General features: G+C 42.1%; 1 protein-coding gene across 2 annotated transcripts in view; it reads left to right on the top strand.

Moving 5' to 3' along the window:
* The window catches only part of EPB41L4B (erythrocyte membrane protein band 4.1 like 4B), a 290,295-nt gene that overhangs the window by 221,135 nt on the left and 49,286 nt on the right, over positions 1–19,874 (top strand). For both annotated transcript variants that reach the window (XM_045005334.1, XM_045005335.1), the window contains exon 20: positions 18,606–18,710. In XM_045005334.1, coding sequence (XP_044861269.1) covers positions 18,606–18,710 — 105 coding nt within the window. The remainder of the gene's footprint in view (positions 1–18,605; positions 18,711–19,874) is intronic.

The raw sequence follows: 19,874 nt of genomic DNA on the forward strand, positions 1-19,874 counted from the left end.
GCTACAACTAATCAGGAAAGAGATCATGGAGTCATCGTGGATAGTTCTCTGAAGATGTCCATGCAGTGTGCAGCGGCGGTCAAAAAAGCAAACAGGATGTTAGGAATCACTAAAAAAGGGATAGAGAATAAGACGGAGAATATCTTATTGCCCTTATAGAAATCCATGGTATGCCCACATGTTGAATACTGCATACAGATGTGGTATCATCATCTCAAAAAAGATATACTGACATTAGAAAAGGTTCAGAGAAGGGCAACTAAAATGATTAGGGGTTTGGAACAGGTCCCATATGAGGAGAGATTAAAGAGGCTAGGACTTTTCACCTTGGAAAAGAGGAGACTAAGGGAGGATATGATAGAGGTATATAAAATCATGAGTGATGTGGAGAAAATGAATAAGGAAAAGTGATTTACTTGTTCCCATAATATAAGAACAAAGGCCACCAAATGAAATTAATGGGCAGCAGGTTTAAAACAAATAAAAGGAAGTTCTTCACACTGTGCACAGTCAACCCTATGGAACTCCTTACCTGAGGAGGTTGTGAAGGCTAGGACTATAATAGGGTTTAAAAGAGAACTAGATAAATTCATGGAGGTTAAGTCCATGAATGGCTATTCACCAGGATGGGTAAGGAATGGTGTCTCTAGCCTCTGTTCGTCAGAGGATGGAGATGGATGGCAGGAGAGAGATCACTTGATCATTACCTGTGTGGAAGCCAGTAAATAATTAACAAGGTTTTGAAGAGATCTTTGCCTGTTAGGTTCACTCCCTCTGGGGTACCTGACATTGGTCACTGTCGGTAGACAGGATACTGGGCTGGATGGACCTTTGGTCTGACCCAATACTGCCGTTCTTATGGTCTTTACCCTGTGGGAACTTCAGCAATTGCTTACATGGACAATTAACATAAGACCCGAAAACATTTTTTGCTGATGTTGTCAGGGCTGCCCACTATTCCCATAACAAAGTAGCCCTTATAAACACCAGGAGGGGAGCAGAAAAACCCTTTATAATATTTTAATGGAATTAAAACAAAATTCAGGGCATGCTATTTAAAGAGTGCTGCATCAGATATTAAATATTTTGAAATCAGTCTGTATCAAAACTTCAAATTGAGAGTGTCCCTGTAAATCATCCTAGTTCATCAGATGCAATGTGATTAGAACAAGGGTTGTCAAACTGTGGGTCGGGACCTCCAGGTGGGTCAAGGCCTTGTTTTAATGGGGTTGCCAGTGTGGGTGTTAAACTTGCTGGGTCCTGGGTTTGAAGCCCGAGCCCCACTCCTCCGGGGCCAAAACCCAAGCTTGAGTCCCACTCCCCCAGGGCCGAAGCCCAAGCTCCACCGCCCGGGGCTGAAGCCCAAGCCCGAGCCCCACTGCCCGGGGTTGAAGCCGAAGCCTGAGGGCTTCAGCCCTGGGTGGTGGGGCTCAGGTTACCAGACTGCTGCCTGGGGTTGAATCTCTTGGGTTTTGTCTGTGTCCCCTCCCCCTACACCCAGGGTGGTGGGGCTTGAGCTTTGGCCCCCCTGCCTGGGGTGACAGGGCTTGGGCGGGCTCAAGCTTCAGTCCCCCCTCCCAGGGTCATGCAGTAATTTTTGTTGTCAGAAGAGGTCACAGTGCAATGGAGTTTGAGAGACGCTGGATTAGAGTCACTCTGCCAAAGAGTCCGTATGCACGGACAGTCTATGATTATGTTACAATGATTTCTGGCCCGTATTTGACTGTATTTCAGTTTGGAGACCCACATCCCTTTTCAGTTTTACTTTGTGCACCAGTGCAGTATTGCAGTTTGAACTGTGGGGTCCAGTGCTGTCTTTTACAGTGAAGACGGCTGCTAAACAAGTAGAGCCACTCTGTGCCTGTGTGGAAGAAAAAATCCAATAACAAACTGAGGGGCTAAAGTAGTAAAAAGCTCTATTACAAGCAAAGCAAATTTTCACAATATAGAACTCTGCAAGTATTCAAGTGCTGTGCATTAAGACAACCAAGCACTGGGACTGTTTTTTGGGGTTTTTTTTGTTTTTTGTTTTTTTAGGTGTGTCACCAAATGTAGCTTAGATTTCTGCTCTGTTCTCTGAAAACATCACAGATAGACTCAAGCAGAATTGACACAGCTAAACCAAGCATCAGTTCAGTGGGCTGTGTTTTCTTGAGGTACAAATATCAAAGTAATTCATGAACAGGGAGAGGTGAACTATAACAGTCCCAACTCAAGATTAGTGTTGAGAGAATAATGCACCACAAATAATGTATCCAACCAGTTTTGTTTTTCTTTCTGCTTGTGAAATGTAGATGAGCAGATGACAACTTTCTCCTGCTGTTCAACGTTATCCAGTAATGTTTAGGCCATTATAAACACTCTTTGGAATAAGGATAAACAGGATTCTGAGCATATTCATTGTTGGTGAAATTTGCAACCGTGCAGAGAGAGAGCACAATATGCCTCTTAAGTCCTACTTCAGCTCGGTTTAGAGGATTTAAGTGATGCATAGATCTTGCATTGGGCTTTTGTTCATGTGTGAATTGCACTTATTTGTTAATTATGATTGGTCAGCCAAGTCATATGGTATTGTTCCTGCTTCTTGATTTGAGAAGTACACTAACGCTTGTGGTCCAAATACTTGCATATGCAAATTTAAAATTCCTTTTTTGCAAATACCCATGCAAATATTTCTGTGAACATTTGTGCTAGTCAAAAAATATTGTGTGAATGTTTGAAGAAAGCAAACAAAAAAAAGTGAAAACTCATTTTAAAATAGAAACCAATATTTGCCCAAACTATTTGCAGTAGTCACTTCTTGGTGCCTCAGTTTCCCCATCTGTAAAATGGGGTTAATGATGCCAACCTCCTTTGATATCTTCTCATGAAAAACTATATAAGAGGCAGGTATTTTTCCTACTCCAAACAATATCATCAGGAACAGTGACCTCATATATCTGATTTCTGAATGATGGCTGTAGCATACATTAGCAGAATGCCCTGATTTTCCAACCCCTGTCATTTCCAAATGACATTGGGCATTTTTTTTGCAGGGCATCTAGTATAGCTGAATATATGCACCTTAGATCCTTAATTGAAACATGACAACGTATTGCATTAAGAAAATGGTACGAGGCTACCCAGTGCTTGCTGTGTGGTTTACCACCATCTTGTCTGCGACTCCTATGCTAGTCTGGAGAGATTTCCCTGCTAGTGAATTAACTACTTGGACATGGCCTATAGTCCCCATAGCAATTATTTTAGCATCTGCCGTAGCAGATTCAATTTGGCTAACAGTTGCTATAGCTCTGTGTAGAGTTAGTTCTGGCTCAAGTAGTAATCACTCATGTATGCATGGATATAGCTGTTTTTGCCACAAGCTGGCTTCTAATCATCTCTTTGGACATATCCCCATAATGGCATGTAACAACATGTTCCAGTAAAGTAGCAACATATCAGTCAGCGGATTCATCCATTTTTCTGTACACTTGGTAAAATGTGGATCTTTCTGTTTTCACATTCATTTTAGCCATGAAAAAATTATATAAAACTGAAACTGCAGTAGCTGTAGCAATTCTCAGGAAGGAGAAGCGTATGCATTACGCTCTAGTGTTCAGTATGTGGACATGGCAACTGCAAGGCTAAATTCTGGACATCTCAGTTACCAACAAGCCTACAGTTCTCAGCCGGCATTAAATTAGGAAGAAGGGAAGGAGGTGGGGGAGTGCAGTTCTTCCTCCGCTAATAGCAGAGGCAGGACTCCCAGTCTTCTCCCCAGCTTTGGAGAGTACTGTGATGTCCGCACAGCTCCCCCCATTTCTGGGTTGCTTCCCCTTCATCTTGTGTCAATCTATTTTAACCCCTGATTCTCAGTCATATAAATCCAGTATAGAACAGGCTTACTAGAACAGGGTAGATTTCCAAGAGCAGATGACATAGGAGAGTAGCAATATTTGTTGCCAGGAGCATCTAACCAGGAAAAAGAGACATACATGGCACACATATTAGGATAGTAACTCAAGTATGCTCCAATTTGATCTTTATCATCTTGCAAGGTAAATTCTAAACAGCACACTAGCTTACATGTGTGTCACAGACAAATGTGCAGATGACTGATAGATAAATGCACATTGCTAACAGACTCCAAACCCTGGTATGATGTCATCAGATCCACAGATTATGCACTATTTGGATTTGGATTTAGGATTTTACTATTATTGGAACCTATTGTGTAGTATTGGAGTGAACTAAAAGGGATACACAGATCATCACATCCTTAGCAGGGGAATAAACCATCTTGAATATGTTAAAATGCTGTTGGGCCTTTTAGGAAGATTTTAAGGTTTATGTTGTTCCAAATGGATTATAAAAATAATTTCAATATGCCTGAGGAAAGAGTCCCATTAGCAATGTTTGGTTATTACACTTACCATATAAAATCAAGAATAAGTATTGTTGGCTGGTGAGTGTCATCGTCAGTAGTCTTACATGCTGGATGAATACTTGTAGCAAAGCACACTGGTTTCAAGTTTGCAATACTGAAATCATTTTACAATTGGTTTTGGACATTTTTGTGAATATGGTTTTATTCCTAAAAGGTATTGGAATAGATTTTCCTGTTACTCCTGCAAATTTGGGACTGACTTGCTTGGGGGTTGTGGCGCATTGCATGGCAAAGGTTAAGAGTTCTTTCATTTGCTGAATTTACTCCATGTAGTCAGGAGGCTTAAGAAAAGCCATTTTGGCTCATTTTCCCAGAAAGAGGTGATGTGTCTTGTGTGCTTTCTCTTGGCCATCCAGAAAAACTGTTGATTGCAGCAGCACTAAGGAACATCTATTTTCAGAGAGGGCTATGTATACCCTCCCCCCAGACACCCAATGGATTTTCAAGGGAGCAGTGGTCCTTCTTCCCCTTTTTGTGGGTAATTTCCTGAGTTAAAAAAAAAACAAACACAAAACAAAAATTCAATATGATGTGAAATCATATTGACACCCACATGCTTCTGCAACAGGGCTGCAAACTTTAGATCCACTGCACAGACCTCCGGCTCTTAAGCAAATAGAGTAACGGGGGGAGGGATAGCTCAGTGGTTTGAGCATTGGCCTGCTAAACCCAGGGTTGTGAGTTCAATCCTTGAGGGGCCCACTTAAGGATCTGGCGCAAAAATTGGTCCTGCTAGTGAAGGCAGGGGGCTGGACTCGATGACCTTTCAAGGTCCCTTCCAGTTCTAGGAGATTGGTATATCTCCAATTATTATTATTTAAGTGATAGCAGTAGGCAGTTGTCCTCCTCTGTGTGGACCAGGACTATCAGAGGATGAAATAGTGGGTTCGCGAGTGGTTTTCACCCATATTTGCTCACAGCAGAGGAATGGTGAGATTCAGAAATCTTGGGGTCTGTGCCAGGTTTTGGAGGGAGTGTGCTCTAGGGGTCACATGCTCTTCTGCCCTGTTCCCTCCAAGCCTTACCTCTTCTTCACCTGTCACCTCCAGACTGATCCAATTCTTTATCTCTCTTCTCCCAACTCTTTGTGCCAATCTTAATTTTCTCACCTAGCCAATCCCCATCTCCAACCCCTGGCTTCTCATGACAGTTCCAGTCTCCTTGCCCACCATGTCTCAGACTTCCCCTCAGGCCAAGTCCCAGTCTTCCCTTCATCCAAGCTCCTCATCCCCATCTCCCCCAACCCAGCATTCTCATCCAATTTCAGTTCTCTCCTCCCTCTCCCATTCTCAATCTGTGTTGAAACTTTCCAAGACGATTCACCTTGAGGCAGACAGGCAGCATGGGAAATTTCAGCCCCAAATGGTTAAAGTTTGTTAAATTGTAAGCAACAAAAACTGGGGTCTTATAATGGGAAGTGTCTGGTAACCAGCTCTGCCTATAATGTGCTTTTACTTTTTGGTGCTGCTGGAGCTCTTTTGTTAAAGAGAGTATATTTACAGTTTTGATTATTTAACTAAAGGTTTTCAAAAGACTGGATGTAGATAAATACTAACATATTTTTCATCACCTACTACATTTTAGTCGTCATTTACCCTCTACTGTTAGACACACAAGATTATTTGGATATACTATAATTAACCGGGTGTACTTTTTTTCTTTTTATTGATACATTTTGAAAAACCACAACCAAAATTAATATTGACAAAGTAAGTTTCATATAAATTCTAGATAAATGCCAGGCGAAATAATATTCACATACATAAACATAAGTGCTTCCATTTCTGGTGTAAGTCAATGAAATATAAATGAGGATCCATCGTCTAGTCAAACGTTTCCACTGGCAGATGAGCTATTTGTATTTCTCTCATTACAATCACTTGATATTGTCTCTCATGTGGTGCGTTTATTGACTAAACTATTTATTTTCATGGTAACATGCTTTTGGATTTTTATCAACAGTCTGGTATGCTCAACATGCCAAATGGTTCAGCATTTGTCTGTGAAATTCTTTCAAGACCAACTGTTGCATTACCTTTGTTGATCCTTATTATCCAAATTATTTCATCTTTGATAAGATTGCAAATAGGAATATTCTTCTTGTGTGGGTGAAGCTACAGTCACCATCTGGTGCTCTGCATATTCATTTATTATATTTCCTTTGCAAATCTTACAATCCAAAACCAATTAAAGCTATTACATTAGGGCTAATTACATTAGGAACTGTATAACATGAAACGCAAGATGAAATGTTATATCTCAGTGCTGGCTGATGTTAGTCACCAGAGAAGAGAGGGGAAGAAATATAAATTATGTCAAGTTGTACAGAGGTCACTTTGTGTGGGGAAAAAAGTACTCTTACAAGATCAATCCACAAAATAACCTCTGCTCATGTGAGTTATCAAAATGAGATGCCATTCATGAATTGTGTAGAACATTTAAAGGGCATCTCTGCTCCACTGGGCTCTTCAAGCTTGGCTCTCCTTTGGTTGGACTTGAATATGCCCATGGACTCCACTAGGCTTTTTGGGCCTGGCTACTTCTTGATTGGGAGAAAAAAAATAAGAGGTGGTATCTACCAGACATTACCCTCTTCTGGCACCAAATTCATGGTAAGTTACTCATGGTAAGTTGTGCAACTCTGTGATCCTCCCTCTCCTTTCTTATGCATGAGGAATGTAATAATTAACAATACTAACATTTCTGTTATCACTAGGCATCCAAGTTATATCCCCACTGAGATGGATGCAGGGGTGAAAGTAACTTACAGGACTTACCGGTACTGCCGGAGTCCTGAGGGGTGGCGTGGCCTCTCCCGGAAGAGGTGTGTCCTCATCTGGAAGAGGTGTGGCCTCTCAAGATTTAAAGGCCCTGGGGAACCAGCTGTGGCTGGGAGACCCAGGGCCTTTAAATCAACCAGGGGCTCCCAGCTGCAGAGGTGGCTGGGAGCCCCCTGGGGCTCAGGGGCAAATTAAAGGGCCCGGGGCTCTGGCCGCCAGGGGGAACCCCGAGCTTTGCGGGGCTGGGGCAGGGATTTAAAGGGCCCAGAGCTCCTGCCGCTGATGGAAGCCCGGAGCCCTTTAAATCCCAGCCCCAGCCCAGCCGCCGGAGCCGTGGCCGGGATTCAAAGGGCTCTGGGCTGCCCGCAGCCACAGGGAGCTTTGAGCCCTTTAAATCCCCACCCCAGCCCAGCTGCCGGAGCCACAGCCGGGATTTAAAGGGCTCTGGGCTGCCCGCAGCCACTGGCAGCCCAGAGCCCGTTCAGTCCCCGCCGTGGAAGTCAATGCAGTCCAGCACAGTGTACTGGCTCTTGCTGGTACGCCGTACTGAACCGGACTGGCTTACTTTCACCTCTGACTGTATGTGTGTGTAGGTGTATGAATGTGTCACAAACAATGCAGCTGCAGCCTGCCACTGACCTGCAGCGACCTCAGCAACCGGCCCCTGTGGGCTGCTGCCTGCAGAGAGCCAGCAGGTGCCGCTGGGCTGGGTCTGCCAAGGAGTAAATAACCAAGGCAAAAACCACAGCCAGCCAGCCAGGGAGGGAGCTGGGGGGAGGAGGGGAAGTCAGGGGTGGATGAGGGACAACTGGAATAGCCTTCATGAAATATACAAGATATTTAGAGAAAGTTTTGTCAATTTCAGCCTCTGCACTCTGCAGGCAGGACAAAACAAAAAGAGATCTGAGATTGCACCCGATGTCCTAAGGACATTTCAGGTGTTTAAATCAATATATAAAGAGGGTGGATTGGAATGAAAACTACTATTTCTTTCAAAGGAGGCACAATAATTTCCCTGAATTTCAGTTTTCCCCTCCAATCCCTTTGTGGTTTTGTCTATGGGGGCTTTCCCTGTGAATCTTTAGTTGCTTTAGCAAAATTGCTTTGCCCAAAATAAACCCTAATCATCATGACACATCTTTCCACCATGTTCTCCATGTTTTTGTGTGTTTTTTTTTTAAACAGTAACATTTCAAAGAGGATCTGCAAGCAGTTTGGACATCATAACCATGATCCTCTGCTGGGGAGGGAATGGGATAGATTTGAACTTGGAAATGGTTCCTGATTTTGATTGTGTTTAGGAGATCCCCTCATCCCCAGGGCAGAAAAGAACTGCCCCTGCCATGGTCACACACACCCAACAACAACTGGGAGTGAAATTAACAAGGATGCCAGAAAGGCTCTTAACTCTGGGCACTGAACTGCACAGGGAACAGCTGAGTTTAAACTGTTCTTTTGCAGGCAGCAGCAGCAGGCATCTCAGCCAGTGTCCTTATTGCAAGCTAGAGCCTAGAGGAGAACCCCTGCAGGGGGTGGAGGGGAGGAATGCAGAGCCTTGTCTGCAGCCTGACTGGAGGAGGGGGAGGGAGGAGCCGAGAAACCAATGTGACAGTGAGTTTTCCCCTTCCACCTGCTTTTATTAGCTCTGGATTTAAGCTGTGCAGCCAAATGCTTGTATTTGTTGTGTATATTAGTATTAGAGAGATCCCCTCATCCCGGGGGCAGAAAAGGACTGCCCCTGCCATGGTCAAACACACCCTCCCCTGGACCCCCTCCCCCCAGAACAAGGATGCCAGAAACCTAGCTCTGGGGGCTGAACCATCAGGGGACAGCTGAGTTTAAACTATTCTTATGCAGGGAGCAGGCTTCTCTCTCCCTCCCTCAGTCAGTCTCCTTTTCTTACCGGTCCTCTGTACCGGCCCGTACCAGCTTACTTTCACCTCTGTATGGACGGTTAAGTGTGCACCTCTGAGCTGTTGCTGTAAGCTCTCTGCAAACACACATAGTCATCTCTGCATCAGTTCCACTCATTTCTGAGCATTTCTCTGCAATCATAACAGCTACAGACTTGTTTAAAAAAAGAAAGAAAGAAAGAAACCTGAGTTTCTGGAGAGCATAACAATCTCTTCAGAAAGGTGCCGGTCTGCTGTACTGATGCATACCAGCTGTTTCTGATCTCTGAAGTTGCATATGCTGAATCCTATTTAAGACCTTTCATTAATAGAGTTGGCTATTTGCAGCCTTGGAATTTTTCTTAGATGCTGCATTTAATAGTAGTCTTCCAAGGGGAGTAGTGGGAGCAAAAAACCTAACTGTCTTCAAGACTGAGTTGATAAGTTTATGGGGGGGATGGTATGATGAGACTCCCTAGAATGGCATGTAGACAATTTGCGAGTACTAGTAGCAAATATCTCCAGTGGCTGGTGATGGGACACAAAGTGGGGAGGGTTCTGAGTTGCTACAGAGAATTCTTTCCCAGATATCTGGCTAATGGGTCTCGGTCATATGCTCAGGGTCTAAATGATTACCATATTTGGGTTCAGGAAGGAATTTTCAGCTGGGTCAGATTGGTCAGAGACCCTGGAGGGTTTTCACTTTCCTCTTGCAGCATGAGGCACGGCTCACTTTAGGGTGACCAGATGTCCTGTTTTTAAAGGGACAGTCCTGTTTTTTGGGAGTTTTTCTTGTATAGGCACCTATTACCCCTCACAGTTGCTATCTGGTCATCCTAGCTCACTTGCAGGTTTAAACTGATGTAAATGGTAGCTTCTCGGTAACTGGAAGTCTTTAAATCATGATTTGAGGGCTTCAGTAACTCAGCCAGAGGTTATGGGTCTATTACAGAAGTGGGTGGGTGAGGTTCTATGGCCTGCAATGTTCAGGAAGTCAGACTGGAGGATGGTGATGGTCCCTTCTGGCCTTAAAATCTGTGAGGTTTGATTCTGAGCATCTTTTAGAAAAACCAGGAACTGAATCCAGATATCCTAAACCCCAGTGTGGTGTCTTAACCATGAGACTGTACTTCTCAGTTCCAAATTCCCCTAATAGTGAGTGCAAGACAGCTATGGACAGCTGGTTTCTTCAGGACCAAGAATATACTCACCCAGGTAAATACCGTGTAGATCAGAAAGTTCGGATAGATCAAAAGTGGAGCTGGCTGAAAAAAGTGAGGGTTTTTTCCATGACAAATTTCACCATTTCCTGGCTGTTTTCATTTCATAGCACTCAGAGTGCCTATTTTTGTGTGTTTTTCAAAACCCAGGTTTTGGGGAAAAGAAACATTTTGGTTAAAACATCAATAAAAATATATCATGAAAAAACAGTGAAAAACTAAAAATGTGGGCAAAAATGGTTTTGAAAAAGGCAATTTTAACAGGAAAAAAACAAAGCAAAACAAACCTTTTTTTCTTTGAAAAAATTTCAGGCAGCTCTAGAAAAAAAGCAATATGTAGCTAAATATCCGACATCGGTATAGTTCAAATTCAGCAAGGTAAATTAATAGGTTGATCGTTTTAAAGCCAGAAGCCATTTTTGTGATCATCTTCTCTGATCTCCTGCATAACGCAGGCCACAGAACATCACCTAGTAATTTTTGCATCAAGTCCAGTAACTTCTGTTTGAACTACAGCATATAATTTAGAAAAAAAAATCCAGTCTTTACTTGGACTGCAAGTCATGGAGAATCCACTTACTTAAGCATGTTGCTTGATTTCATTGCCAGGTGACACATCCAGTTCTTTCTTTCTTGCCTTCAAAGGGGCTTCTCACATCTGCTTAATTACCTTACTGTATTATACCATTAACCAATTAGAGTACCGTGTACTGTCACACTGTCTGGTGTGGCTCATGACCACCGTGAGTGCAAAGCTCAGGGCAGACTCTCAAAAAGCAGGGCAGACAACCCAAAGTAGTGGTCTGTTCTATAATTAGATTTCACCAACCCAGTAATGAGGGTAATCTCCTAAAGCACTAATACAGAATTACCACAGAGTCACAGGCAGTCCCCTTGGCATTCCAGCCTACCTTGCCACCCAGGCAAGGGGGACTATGTGATAGTTGGTCACTTTATAACAAAAAAATCGCAATAATATTCAGGTTGTTCACAGTCCCAAAGGACCAGACACTCCTGGTCAGTTGTACTCAGATCTCAAACTAAAGACAACACCTATAGCCAATCCTGTAATAAACCTAACTAAAAATTTAGTAACTAAGGCCTGGTCTACACTGGGGGGGGGTATCGATATAAGATACGCAACTTCAGCTATGAGAATATCTTAGATTGAATTAAAATTACTTACTTTGCATCTTCGTGGTGCTGGATCGACGGCCACGGCTCCCCCATCAACTTTGCTTCTGCCTCTCGCACCGCTGGAGTCAGCGGCGTATTATCGCCTAGGCCAACAAGGCCTAGGCCTAGGGTGGCAAATTTGCAGGGGTGCTCGCAACCCCTCCCCAACTCCGCCCCTTCCCCAAATCCCCGGCCCGCTTCCTCCCCAAGGCGCGCCGTGCTTCCCTCCTTCCACCTCCCTCCCAGGCTTGCCGCGTGAAAGCGCTGGGAGGGAGGGAGAAGCGAGTAGCGGCGTGCTTGGAGGAGGCAGAGCAGAGGTGAGCTGGGGCCCGCGGGCGCGGGGAGTAACCCGGGGGGACCGGGAACCGCTCCCCGCCCCAGCTCACCTCCGCTCCACCGCTGCCATCTCCCAAGCATGCCGCAACTCCCCTTCTTCCCCCTCCCTCCCAGGCTTGCCGCGGGGGAGCAGAGGTGAGCTGCGGGGGTCGGCAATTTTTTGAGGGCCTAGGGGCGCCAAATTTGTTAATCTGCCACTGGCTGGAGTTCAGCAGTCGATGGGAGAGTGATCGGGGTTGATTTATCGCATCTACACTACACGCGATAAATCAATCCCCGATAGATCGATCGCTACCCGCCGATCCGGCAGGTAGGGTAGATGTACCCTTTGAGAATAAATAAGAGAGTTATTTACAAGGGTTAAACAGGAAACACACAAATGAATTAGTCTGAGATTTTAAAAAGAAATATAAGTTTCTATAATAAGAAGCTGTATATATCCTTTAGTGGTGACCCATGCCAAGCAGTATTAGGATCTCTTGCTTATGTTTAAGAATCTTTGCCCCTCAGAGTTCAGACAGCATAAAGATCCAGTTTCACCTTGTCAGGGATTTTTATCCCCTTCGTCCCAGAACAAAAGCTGATAGAACAAGTGTCAATGCCTGCCTCTTCTTCTTGTAAGTGGGGAGGGCAACAGAATCTTTGTCCTTTTGATGTTTTACAGTGCCTCATTTGGTTTCAAGCTTGACTACAGGAACAGCACTTTACACTAATTAATGCTTTTTTTCCCCCCAGTTTGGTGAATTACACAATTACAGAGGTTTACAAGGCAAATGCTCAATTTAACTTTATACAATGGGATACAGGCATTATAATTTCGATTAATACATGTAGCATCCTACAAGCACTCCATAAAGTCTGAACATTAAACACGTTCTAATAACACTAATATCTATTTTAACTAGACTAACCTGCAGGTCAGCCAGACTGGTATCCAGTGATACATTTGTCAGTGTTCAGTGGGGCCTAGGGGCCTGGGCATGAGCTGGAACTGATCTGCTGGCATCATATGTACCTCTAGCACAATTTCAAAGTACACATACTGGAACTAGAAAAATTTGAACCCTTAAATACTGCTGTGTTCTTATCAGCAAAGTAGCTAAATTTATCCTACAAATCTGCTGATGGGAACTAATTTAATACTGCTATTCTCACCTGTTCATAGAAGTGAGGAAAAGACTTCAATCCTGCCTCCAAAGGAAAAATGGCTTAGTTTAAAGGTTAAGTAAATTCATTAGGAAACAAATATACTGCTGTTTTCTTAGTAAAGTCAGAAAATCTACTGTTCAAAGAACTTGTCTGTTACCTATAGCCCCAAATCAGATGCTGTTTTTGCTATTTAAAATTGTTTCCATTTATATTTTAATTTGCTAACTACAAAAAGACATTATTACTAGTGAAGTCAGAAATCATAAAATTCCATTATAATTCTCTACATAATCATCTGCATTAGACATTAGTGCTGGGATTTTCACAGGCTAAGTGAGTTAAGTGCCCAAATCCAACTGAATTTCAATAGGAGTGTCCTCTATGTCTCCTGAAAATCTCAACATGAATAGTGACTGTCCTGACTGCCATGGGAAGACTTGATTTTATAGCTGACTTTGAGCTCAGACGGTGGCTGTTGGGCTGAGAGCATTGTTCTAGACGTGGGTAGAAAAAGAACTCGTATCACCCCTTCCTGCCAGAACGCAGGAGCATTACACTCTTAGCCTAGACTGCGGTCCACAGATGTATTTTTGTTCTTGGGAGGAAGGAAGAGAGGGTTGGGTTTTTTTTTTCCGAAAGGAAGAAAAATAGGGATCTGGAATGAAAAGAGTAGGGAAATCCCACAAGCTCTGTGCAGACTAGTAAACCACTGCACCTCAGGGGCATACTTGGTTAAGGTCACAATCTGTATGACAATCCAGTAAAAAGGCATTAACTCAGAAAGCGGTTTTCAAATTGCCAGATAATCCTCTTGATGATTAACCCAAGGTTTCAGAAGAGCTTTTCTGGCATCGTAGCAACAGAAACAAACCCATGTTGTTCCTGATCATTGCATAGCCTTCGCTTAACCAAGAAAACCAAAGTGGAAAAACCTCAGACTACAAACTAAGGAAAGGTTTGGGTTTTGTGTGTGTGTGTGTGCGTGTGTGCACGCGCGTGCACATGCTTCATTTGTGAGGCCCTTAGTTATATGCGAATCTTCCTATTAAATAAAATATTTTCTTCTTCCTTCTCTTCTCTCCCCCACACCCTCAAAGAACGAATTACATGTTCCCATTCAAAGGGGATGTGAAACCAACAATCAATCAGTTCAAGCCAGGAGCAGTCCTTTTATACTCTTTTCTCATACTTTGGTCAGGTTCCACTTTAACTCAGTCTGGTAACCTGCCCACTTTGCAGTGAGGACACCACTTAAATCACTGAAGAGCTGATAGTCCCTCAATGCCTTCCCACTGTGACGGGTTGGATCATGGAAACCCCTTTGGGACTGCCACCTGATGTGCTTAGACTACTTCTGAGCCTGTTTTCCCTGCCGGCATGGGACTTCAGTGCCCTGCCTGGTTTGAACAAGAGATGATAGCCTGCTACTAACACAGAGCCAGGTCTGAACTACATCTCCCAAAAGCTGCAGGCTTAACTGAAAACAGCTTAAGAAGTGCTCCTGTCTCCAACACTTAGATACCCAACTCCCAGTGGGGTCCAAACCCCAAATAAATCCGTTTTACCCTGTATAAAGCTTATACAGGGTAAACTCATAAATTGTTCGCCCTCTATAACACTGATAGAGAGAGATGCACAGCTGTTTGCGCCTCCCCCCAAGTATTAATACATACTCTGGGTTAATTAATAAGGAAAAAGTGATTTTATTAAATACAAACAGTAGGATTTAAGTGGTTCCAAGTAATAACAGACAGACAGAACAAAGTGAATTACCAAACAAAATCAAATAAAACACAGTCTAAGCCTAATACAGTAAGAAAGTGATTACAGATGAAATATCACCCTCAGAGATGTTCCAGTAAGCTTCTTTTACAGACTAGCCTCCTTCTAGTCTGGGTCCAGCAATCACTCACACCCCTTTAGTTACTGTCCTTTCTCCAGTTTCTTTCAGGTATCCTTTGGGGGTGAAGAGGCTACCTCTTGAGCCAGCTGAAGACCAAATGGAGGGGTCTCCCAGGACTTTATATAGTTTCTCTCTTGTGGGTGGAAACCCCTTCCTCCCCCTGTGTAGAATCCCAGCTATAAGATAGAGTCTTGGAGTCACCTGGGCAAGTCACATGTCCATTCATGACTTAGTTCTCTACAGGGACTTCCCAGGAAAGCTTATATGTGGATTGACACCTATCAAGGTCCATTGTTCGCCAAGTACTTCCATTTACTTGAATAACCCCTTCACACTATGTTGATCAAATCTGCCTTAGGTGCTTTCTACAGCAAACACTTTAAATACAAGCATAGAGCCAAGGCTCATAACTTCAGATATAAAAATGATACATGCATATGAATAGGATGAATACATACAGTAGAACATAACCTTTGCAAAGATATGTTACATGGCATATCTATCATAAAACATATTGCAGTTATGTCATATTTACATTCATAAGCATATTTCTATAAAGCATTACGGGGTGCAACATCACACCCATAATTCCCCTCAAAAGGCAGATGTGTTCTCCCACAGCGGGCTGAGAGAGAACCGTAGATGAAGTTCAGCACAAACCACTATGGGACATTCCCTTGAAACACTTGGACAAGTGCAGACTCAGAGAGGACACAGTAACTCTGGTAGCGCTTTGCAGTGGGGATGCTCACACCTGAATTAGGCTAAACCCAGATGCCCACTCTAGCCAACTCTTCAGTGAAGACATACCTTCAAGTTATTTACTTTTTACTCTTTGCAAGACTAATGAGCAGGCTTGTGAGATTGGAGGAGCTGGTTCACTAAAGCTCTGAGCTCTGGTGAGAAGCGTGCTGTATCTCTAATTTTAGGCAGGTTCTGCTGATGTGTCATGGCAGGCTGACATTCATGATTGTCATTGTCATTCTCACTAGGAAATGCTAGATTATTATGCAGTCTGTCAAGTCATTAAGATGCTGTCTTGTTTCAATATCTTCATTCTTATGCTGAAGCAGTTGGATACATTTGCAAAAAAAAGTTTCCCGTAAATTCGTGGCATTGCAAGGGTACCTTACAAGAAATTGTAATATATTATGCTTTTTTAAAGCATGGGCCATCCTGAACCTCCAGAATGTCAGGTTTTGTTCAAATCTGTGTCACTTACTACACGTAATAGGGAAAGGGTCTATATTTGCACATAAAGACTCTATTTTAAATAGCCAAAATAATTACAAGGTATCTCCTTGAAAAGCTATATCTTTTCATGTGAGATAATATACGATTGCTATAGAATTAAAAATGTAACCATAGAAATTATTCAGCTTTATAGTTCATTCTTTTTTCAGTAATGTCAGTGTGATTTTTTTTAGGGCTTTGTACAGGATTAAAAGCCTGCCATTTTTACAAATTTAAATTAAACTCACTAGCTAGTGGCCTTCAGTGGATGAATGTGTCTGCCTTAAAAGCATGGTTTCTGCTTTTTATCAACAAATATTTCTAAATTTAGACCTAAGGGGAAAATGCTATTTGTGTTATATAACCAAGGATTACCATGTTTGACATTCTGCACCCATTCAGTGATATAACACCTGTGAACTACTAAGATTCACCAATGAGGACAACCAGACAGCTGCTCTCCAGACTGTTGTTAATCACCCACAAATGAGTGTTTCATACTGAGAGAAGCAAGAGCATTGAATATATTCAGGCTGGGGGAAATGTACTCAGTGGAAACCGGCAGGGGGGGCAGATGGAGCAGTGCTGAGGAATAAAGTCTTCAGTGGGAACAGGAGTTTAGCCAGCCAGTTTCAAAAAATGGGGGTTAAAAATCCATCTTCTGACATTGGTAACATCAGTTTAATATCTGATATGTGCTTTGTTGAGGGTCTGTATCCTGTATGTGCTGTGGAATGGACTCAATCTGAGAGAGATTTGGATCTTTAGGTTGAAATCCATATAAAAGTGCAGTGTATCATTAAATTTTATTATTGTTCCTTTTCATCTAAAGTAAGAATACAGTAGGCCCTCCACTAATTTACACCTTGGCTAATTTGCAGCTCCTATAATGTGCACAATCAAATGGTGGTCTCTGCCACTTAGGGTCTGATTCAATGTGCAGTGAAGTAAATGGAAAGACTGATTGGATCAGACCCTGAACAAAGATTTGATGGCAGAATATTGTAACAGGGGGCTGCTCTTACTGAAATTCCATTATTTTTGCAGGATATGTTAACAGGAAATTTACTAGCATACTGTGAAATGTCATAAAGGTAAACTGTACTTGTCAAATGAGTGGAATAGTTTGTGTATTTTGGAATAATACTTTTTATATTCACTTATGATTTTGCAATATTCAGAAAACCACAATGGGGTTTCCACTTATTGATATAAATTAGTAAGGGTCCTCCCTGCTCTATCCCTATAATATCTTATGGTTCCTGATGTGTCTGAAATCCTTTTATGTGATAAATTCATTGCTTGCTGTGTGCGTATCCTTTGTATCTCATGTTAGATTTGATATTTGATTATTTCTGTTCCTGCTTTCACTGGATTTATGTAATGAATGAAAACTACCCTATTAGGAAACTGCTTTAGAAATGGCAATGCTGTCCATTCAGAGCCAGATCCTCAGCCAATGCACATCAACATAACTTAGCTGAAGCCAATGGAGCTGAACACCAGTTTACATCAGTTGAGGTTTGACCCTCAGATTATTTCATTATACAGGTCTTTGCACATTTAGCCTCCCTGCAGCAGTTCTTGAACTAAAAGGATATTGAGGTGTGCTATGGAATAGCTCTTTTTCCTAATTATTAAACAATCTGAACGTTACTTCAGTGAAAAGTGACACCAAAACATAGCATTGTGGACTTCCATGTTATTGGCATTTCAATGATTTCCAGATCAGATTTACATACTTCACAATTCCAAAGATTATTTTTATCCTAATCACCATTCCTACAAACTAAATATGGAATCTGAAAGGCAAGCTGGGTTATTAAATATTACAGAATGCTAGCACAACAGCAAGCAGAGCTCTTCTCTGATCAGGACCCCACTTTGATATCTACAGCCATGGTCCACATTCTTACATAACAATCACAGCTACTTCATGTTGCCATCAGTCATATATATCTTTACTTTAAATTGAACATTTGCAATTTCTTTTGTTTCTAGTGTGTTCCCTGGATCTCATCCACTAGCACATCGCTATTGTATTGGTGTTGCAGACACAGAAGGGAAATGTTTAATTTCAAGCAAAGGCTATTTTGATGAATGATTTCTTTAGTCCATTAATATATTTCTAGTTATATTTATGTTTTTAAAAAGTTTTACAAAAACTATTTGTTGGGTCTCTTTAAAATACTGCATTTCTGGGTTTTAAGTTGTTAGCACTGAAGTGTCTTTATTGTGTTTTGCATGGATTTAATATATTTAAATGGTTGCTTCTTTATAAAGTTACACGGTATATAGGGCAGTACAACTGTGAACGAAAAATACGTGTGTGTACACCAGCATGTTGGATTACAAATGGAAGAAAAGGGTAAATTTGCCAATGTGCACTTGCTAATTCAAGTTAAATGTGTCATTAAATTATAACTTTGCTGACATACCTTAAAATTGCTTAAACAAAGCCATCACCACAAACATTTTTCTTGTTTTTAGAAGTCCAGCACCAGTACGGCCAGAAACTACACCATCAACAGGTGCTACAGAAAAGCAGGAAATTAAAGTTTCTCGTGTGAGGAAGTTAACGAGACAATATAGCTTGTGAGTGTTGTACAGCACTATTTGCAAGATTTTCTCTACTATCAAGCTGAAAATTAAAGTTGTGCTAATTATTGTTCAAGATATGCCTTCTGAAAGGCGTGAGTGCAATTACATGATAATGATCTTACATTGATATAGTTCCTTTCATCTCTGAGGATCTTGAAGTACTTAGTACTTAAATGAATATGCAATCTACACACACTTAATACCCCACTAAAATGCAAGCCCCTTGTCTTTAACAGTGAACAGCAACATTACTCAGTGGTAGAAGTTAGGAACTAAAAATCCCTTTTCTACTTGAAATTAGAGGTTGATTTTAAGTAGACAAAATTACTGAAGCTTTACAAAACCTGCAGATTTCAATTCCTTTAGGTTTTATCAATCAATATGGGCTGGTGAGTCACAGCCGATCATGCTGAAAACAGGGACTGGACATTAGTATCCAGAGTTGTTATAGTAAATAATTAAAAAATCATGTTTTGGTAGGACCTATAAAATGTCATGCTTCAGAACATAATCCAACCTAGGTTTTGGGGGTTAGGAGGAAATTTTCCATGAAGGGCAGGAGATTTGGCATCTGTTCCTGTAGCATGAGCTGGTGCCAGCCACTTTACCCCTCTCTGCCTCAGCTGTTCCACTGAAAATAATAATACTTAGTTGCTATGTTTCTTATATAACCCACTCAGCATGGCACTCGGTCCCTCTCTGGGCCACATATAGAGATTGATGAGACTGCTACATTCTTGGCTAACAGAGCTTGATCTTTTAGCTCAAGCAGTAGATGCTCGTGCTCTTAGGATTAGGGGTCTCAGGTTTGATCCCTGATTCCAAAGAGCAATGAAGCATTACACTTCATTCATTCATTTTTGTAACATCTTTTGAGATCCTTGGCTGGAACCACCATGTTATATTAATACTCATTCTTCTGGACCACTCATTATGGCAAGGGAGACACTGGCACCATGTATTGGAGGGGATGGACTAAACCGAACAGAAGGAAAGAGGGGGTGATACCAGCATACATAAACCAAGAACACCAAATTCATTAGGAAGAAAAAAAACAGAATATGCAAACAATGTGAGATGATAATGCCCAGCTCCTCTGGCTGGACTAATCTTCCCAATCACACTAACTATGCAATAGTACTAACTTAGCTTTCATTT

The sequence above is a fragment of the Mauremys mutica genome, chromosome 2 (assembly GCF_020497125.1).
Source record: "Mauremys mutica isolate MM-2020 ecotype Southern chromosome 2, ASM2049712v1, whole genome shotgun sequence".
In the NCBI taxonomy this organism is placed as follows: domain Eukaryota; kingdom Metazoa; phylum Chordata; order Testudines; family Geoemydidae; genus Mauremys; species Mauremys mutica.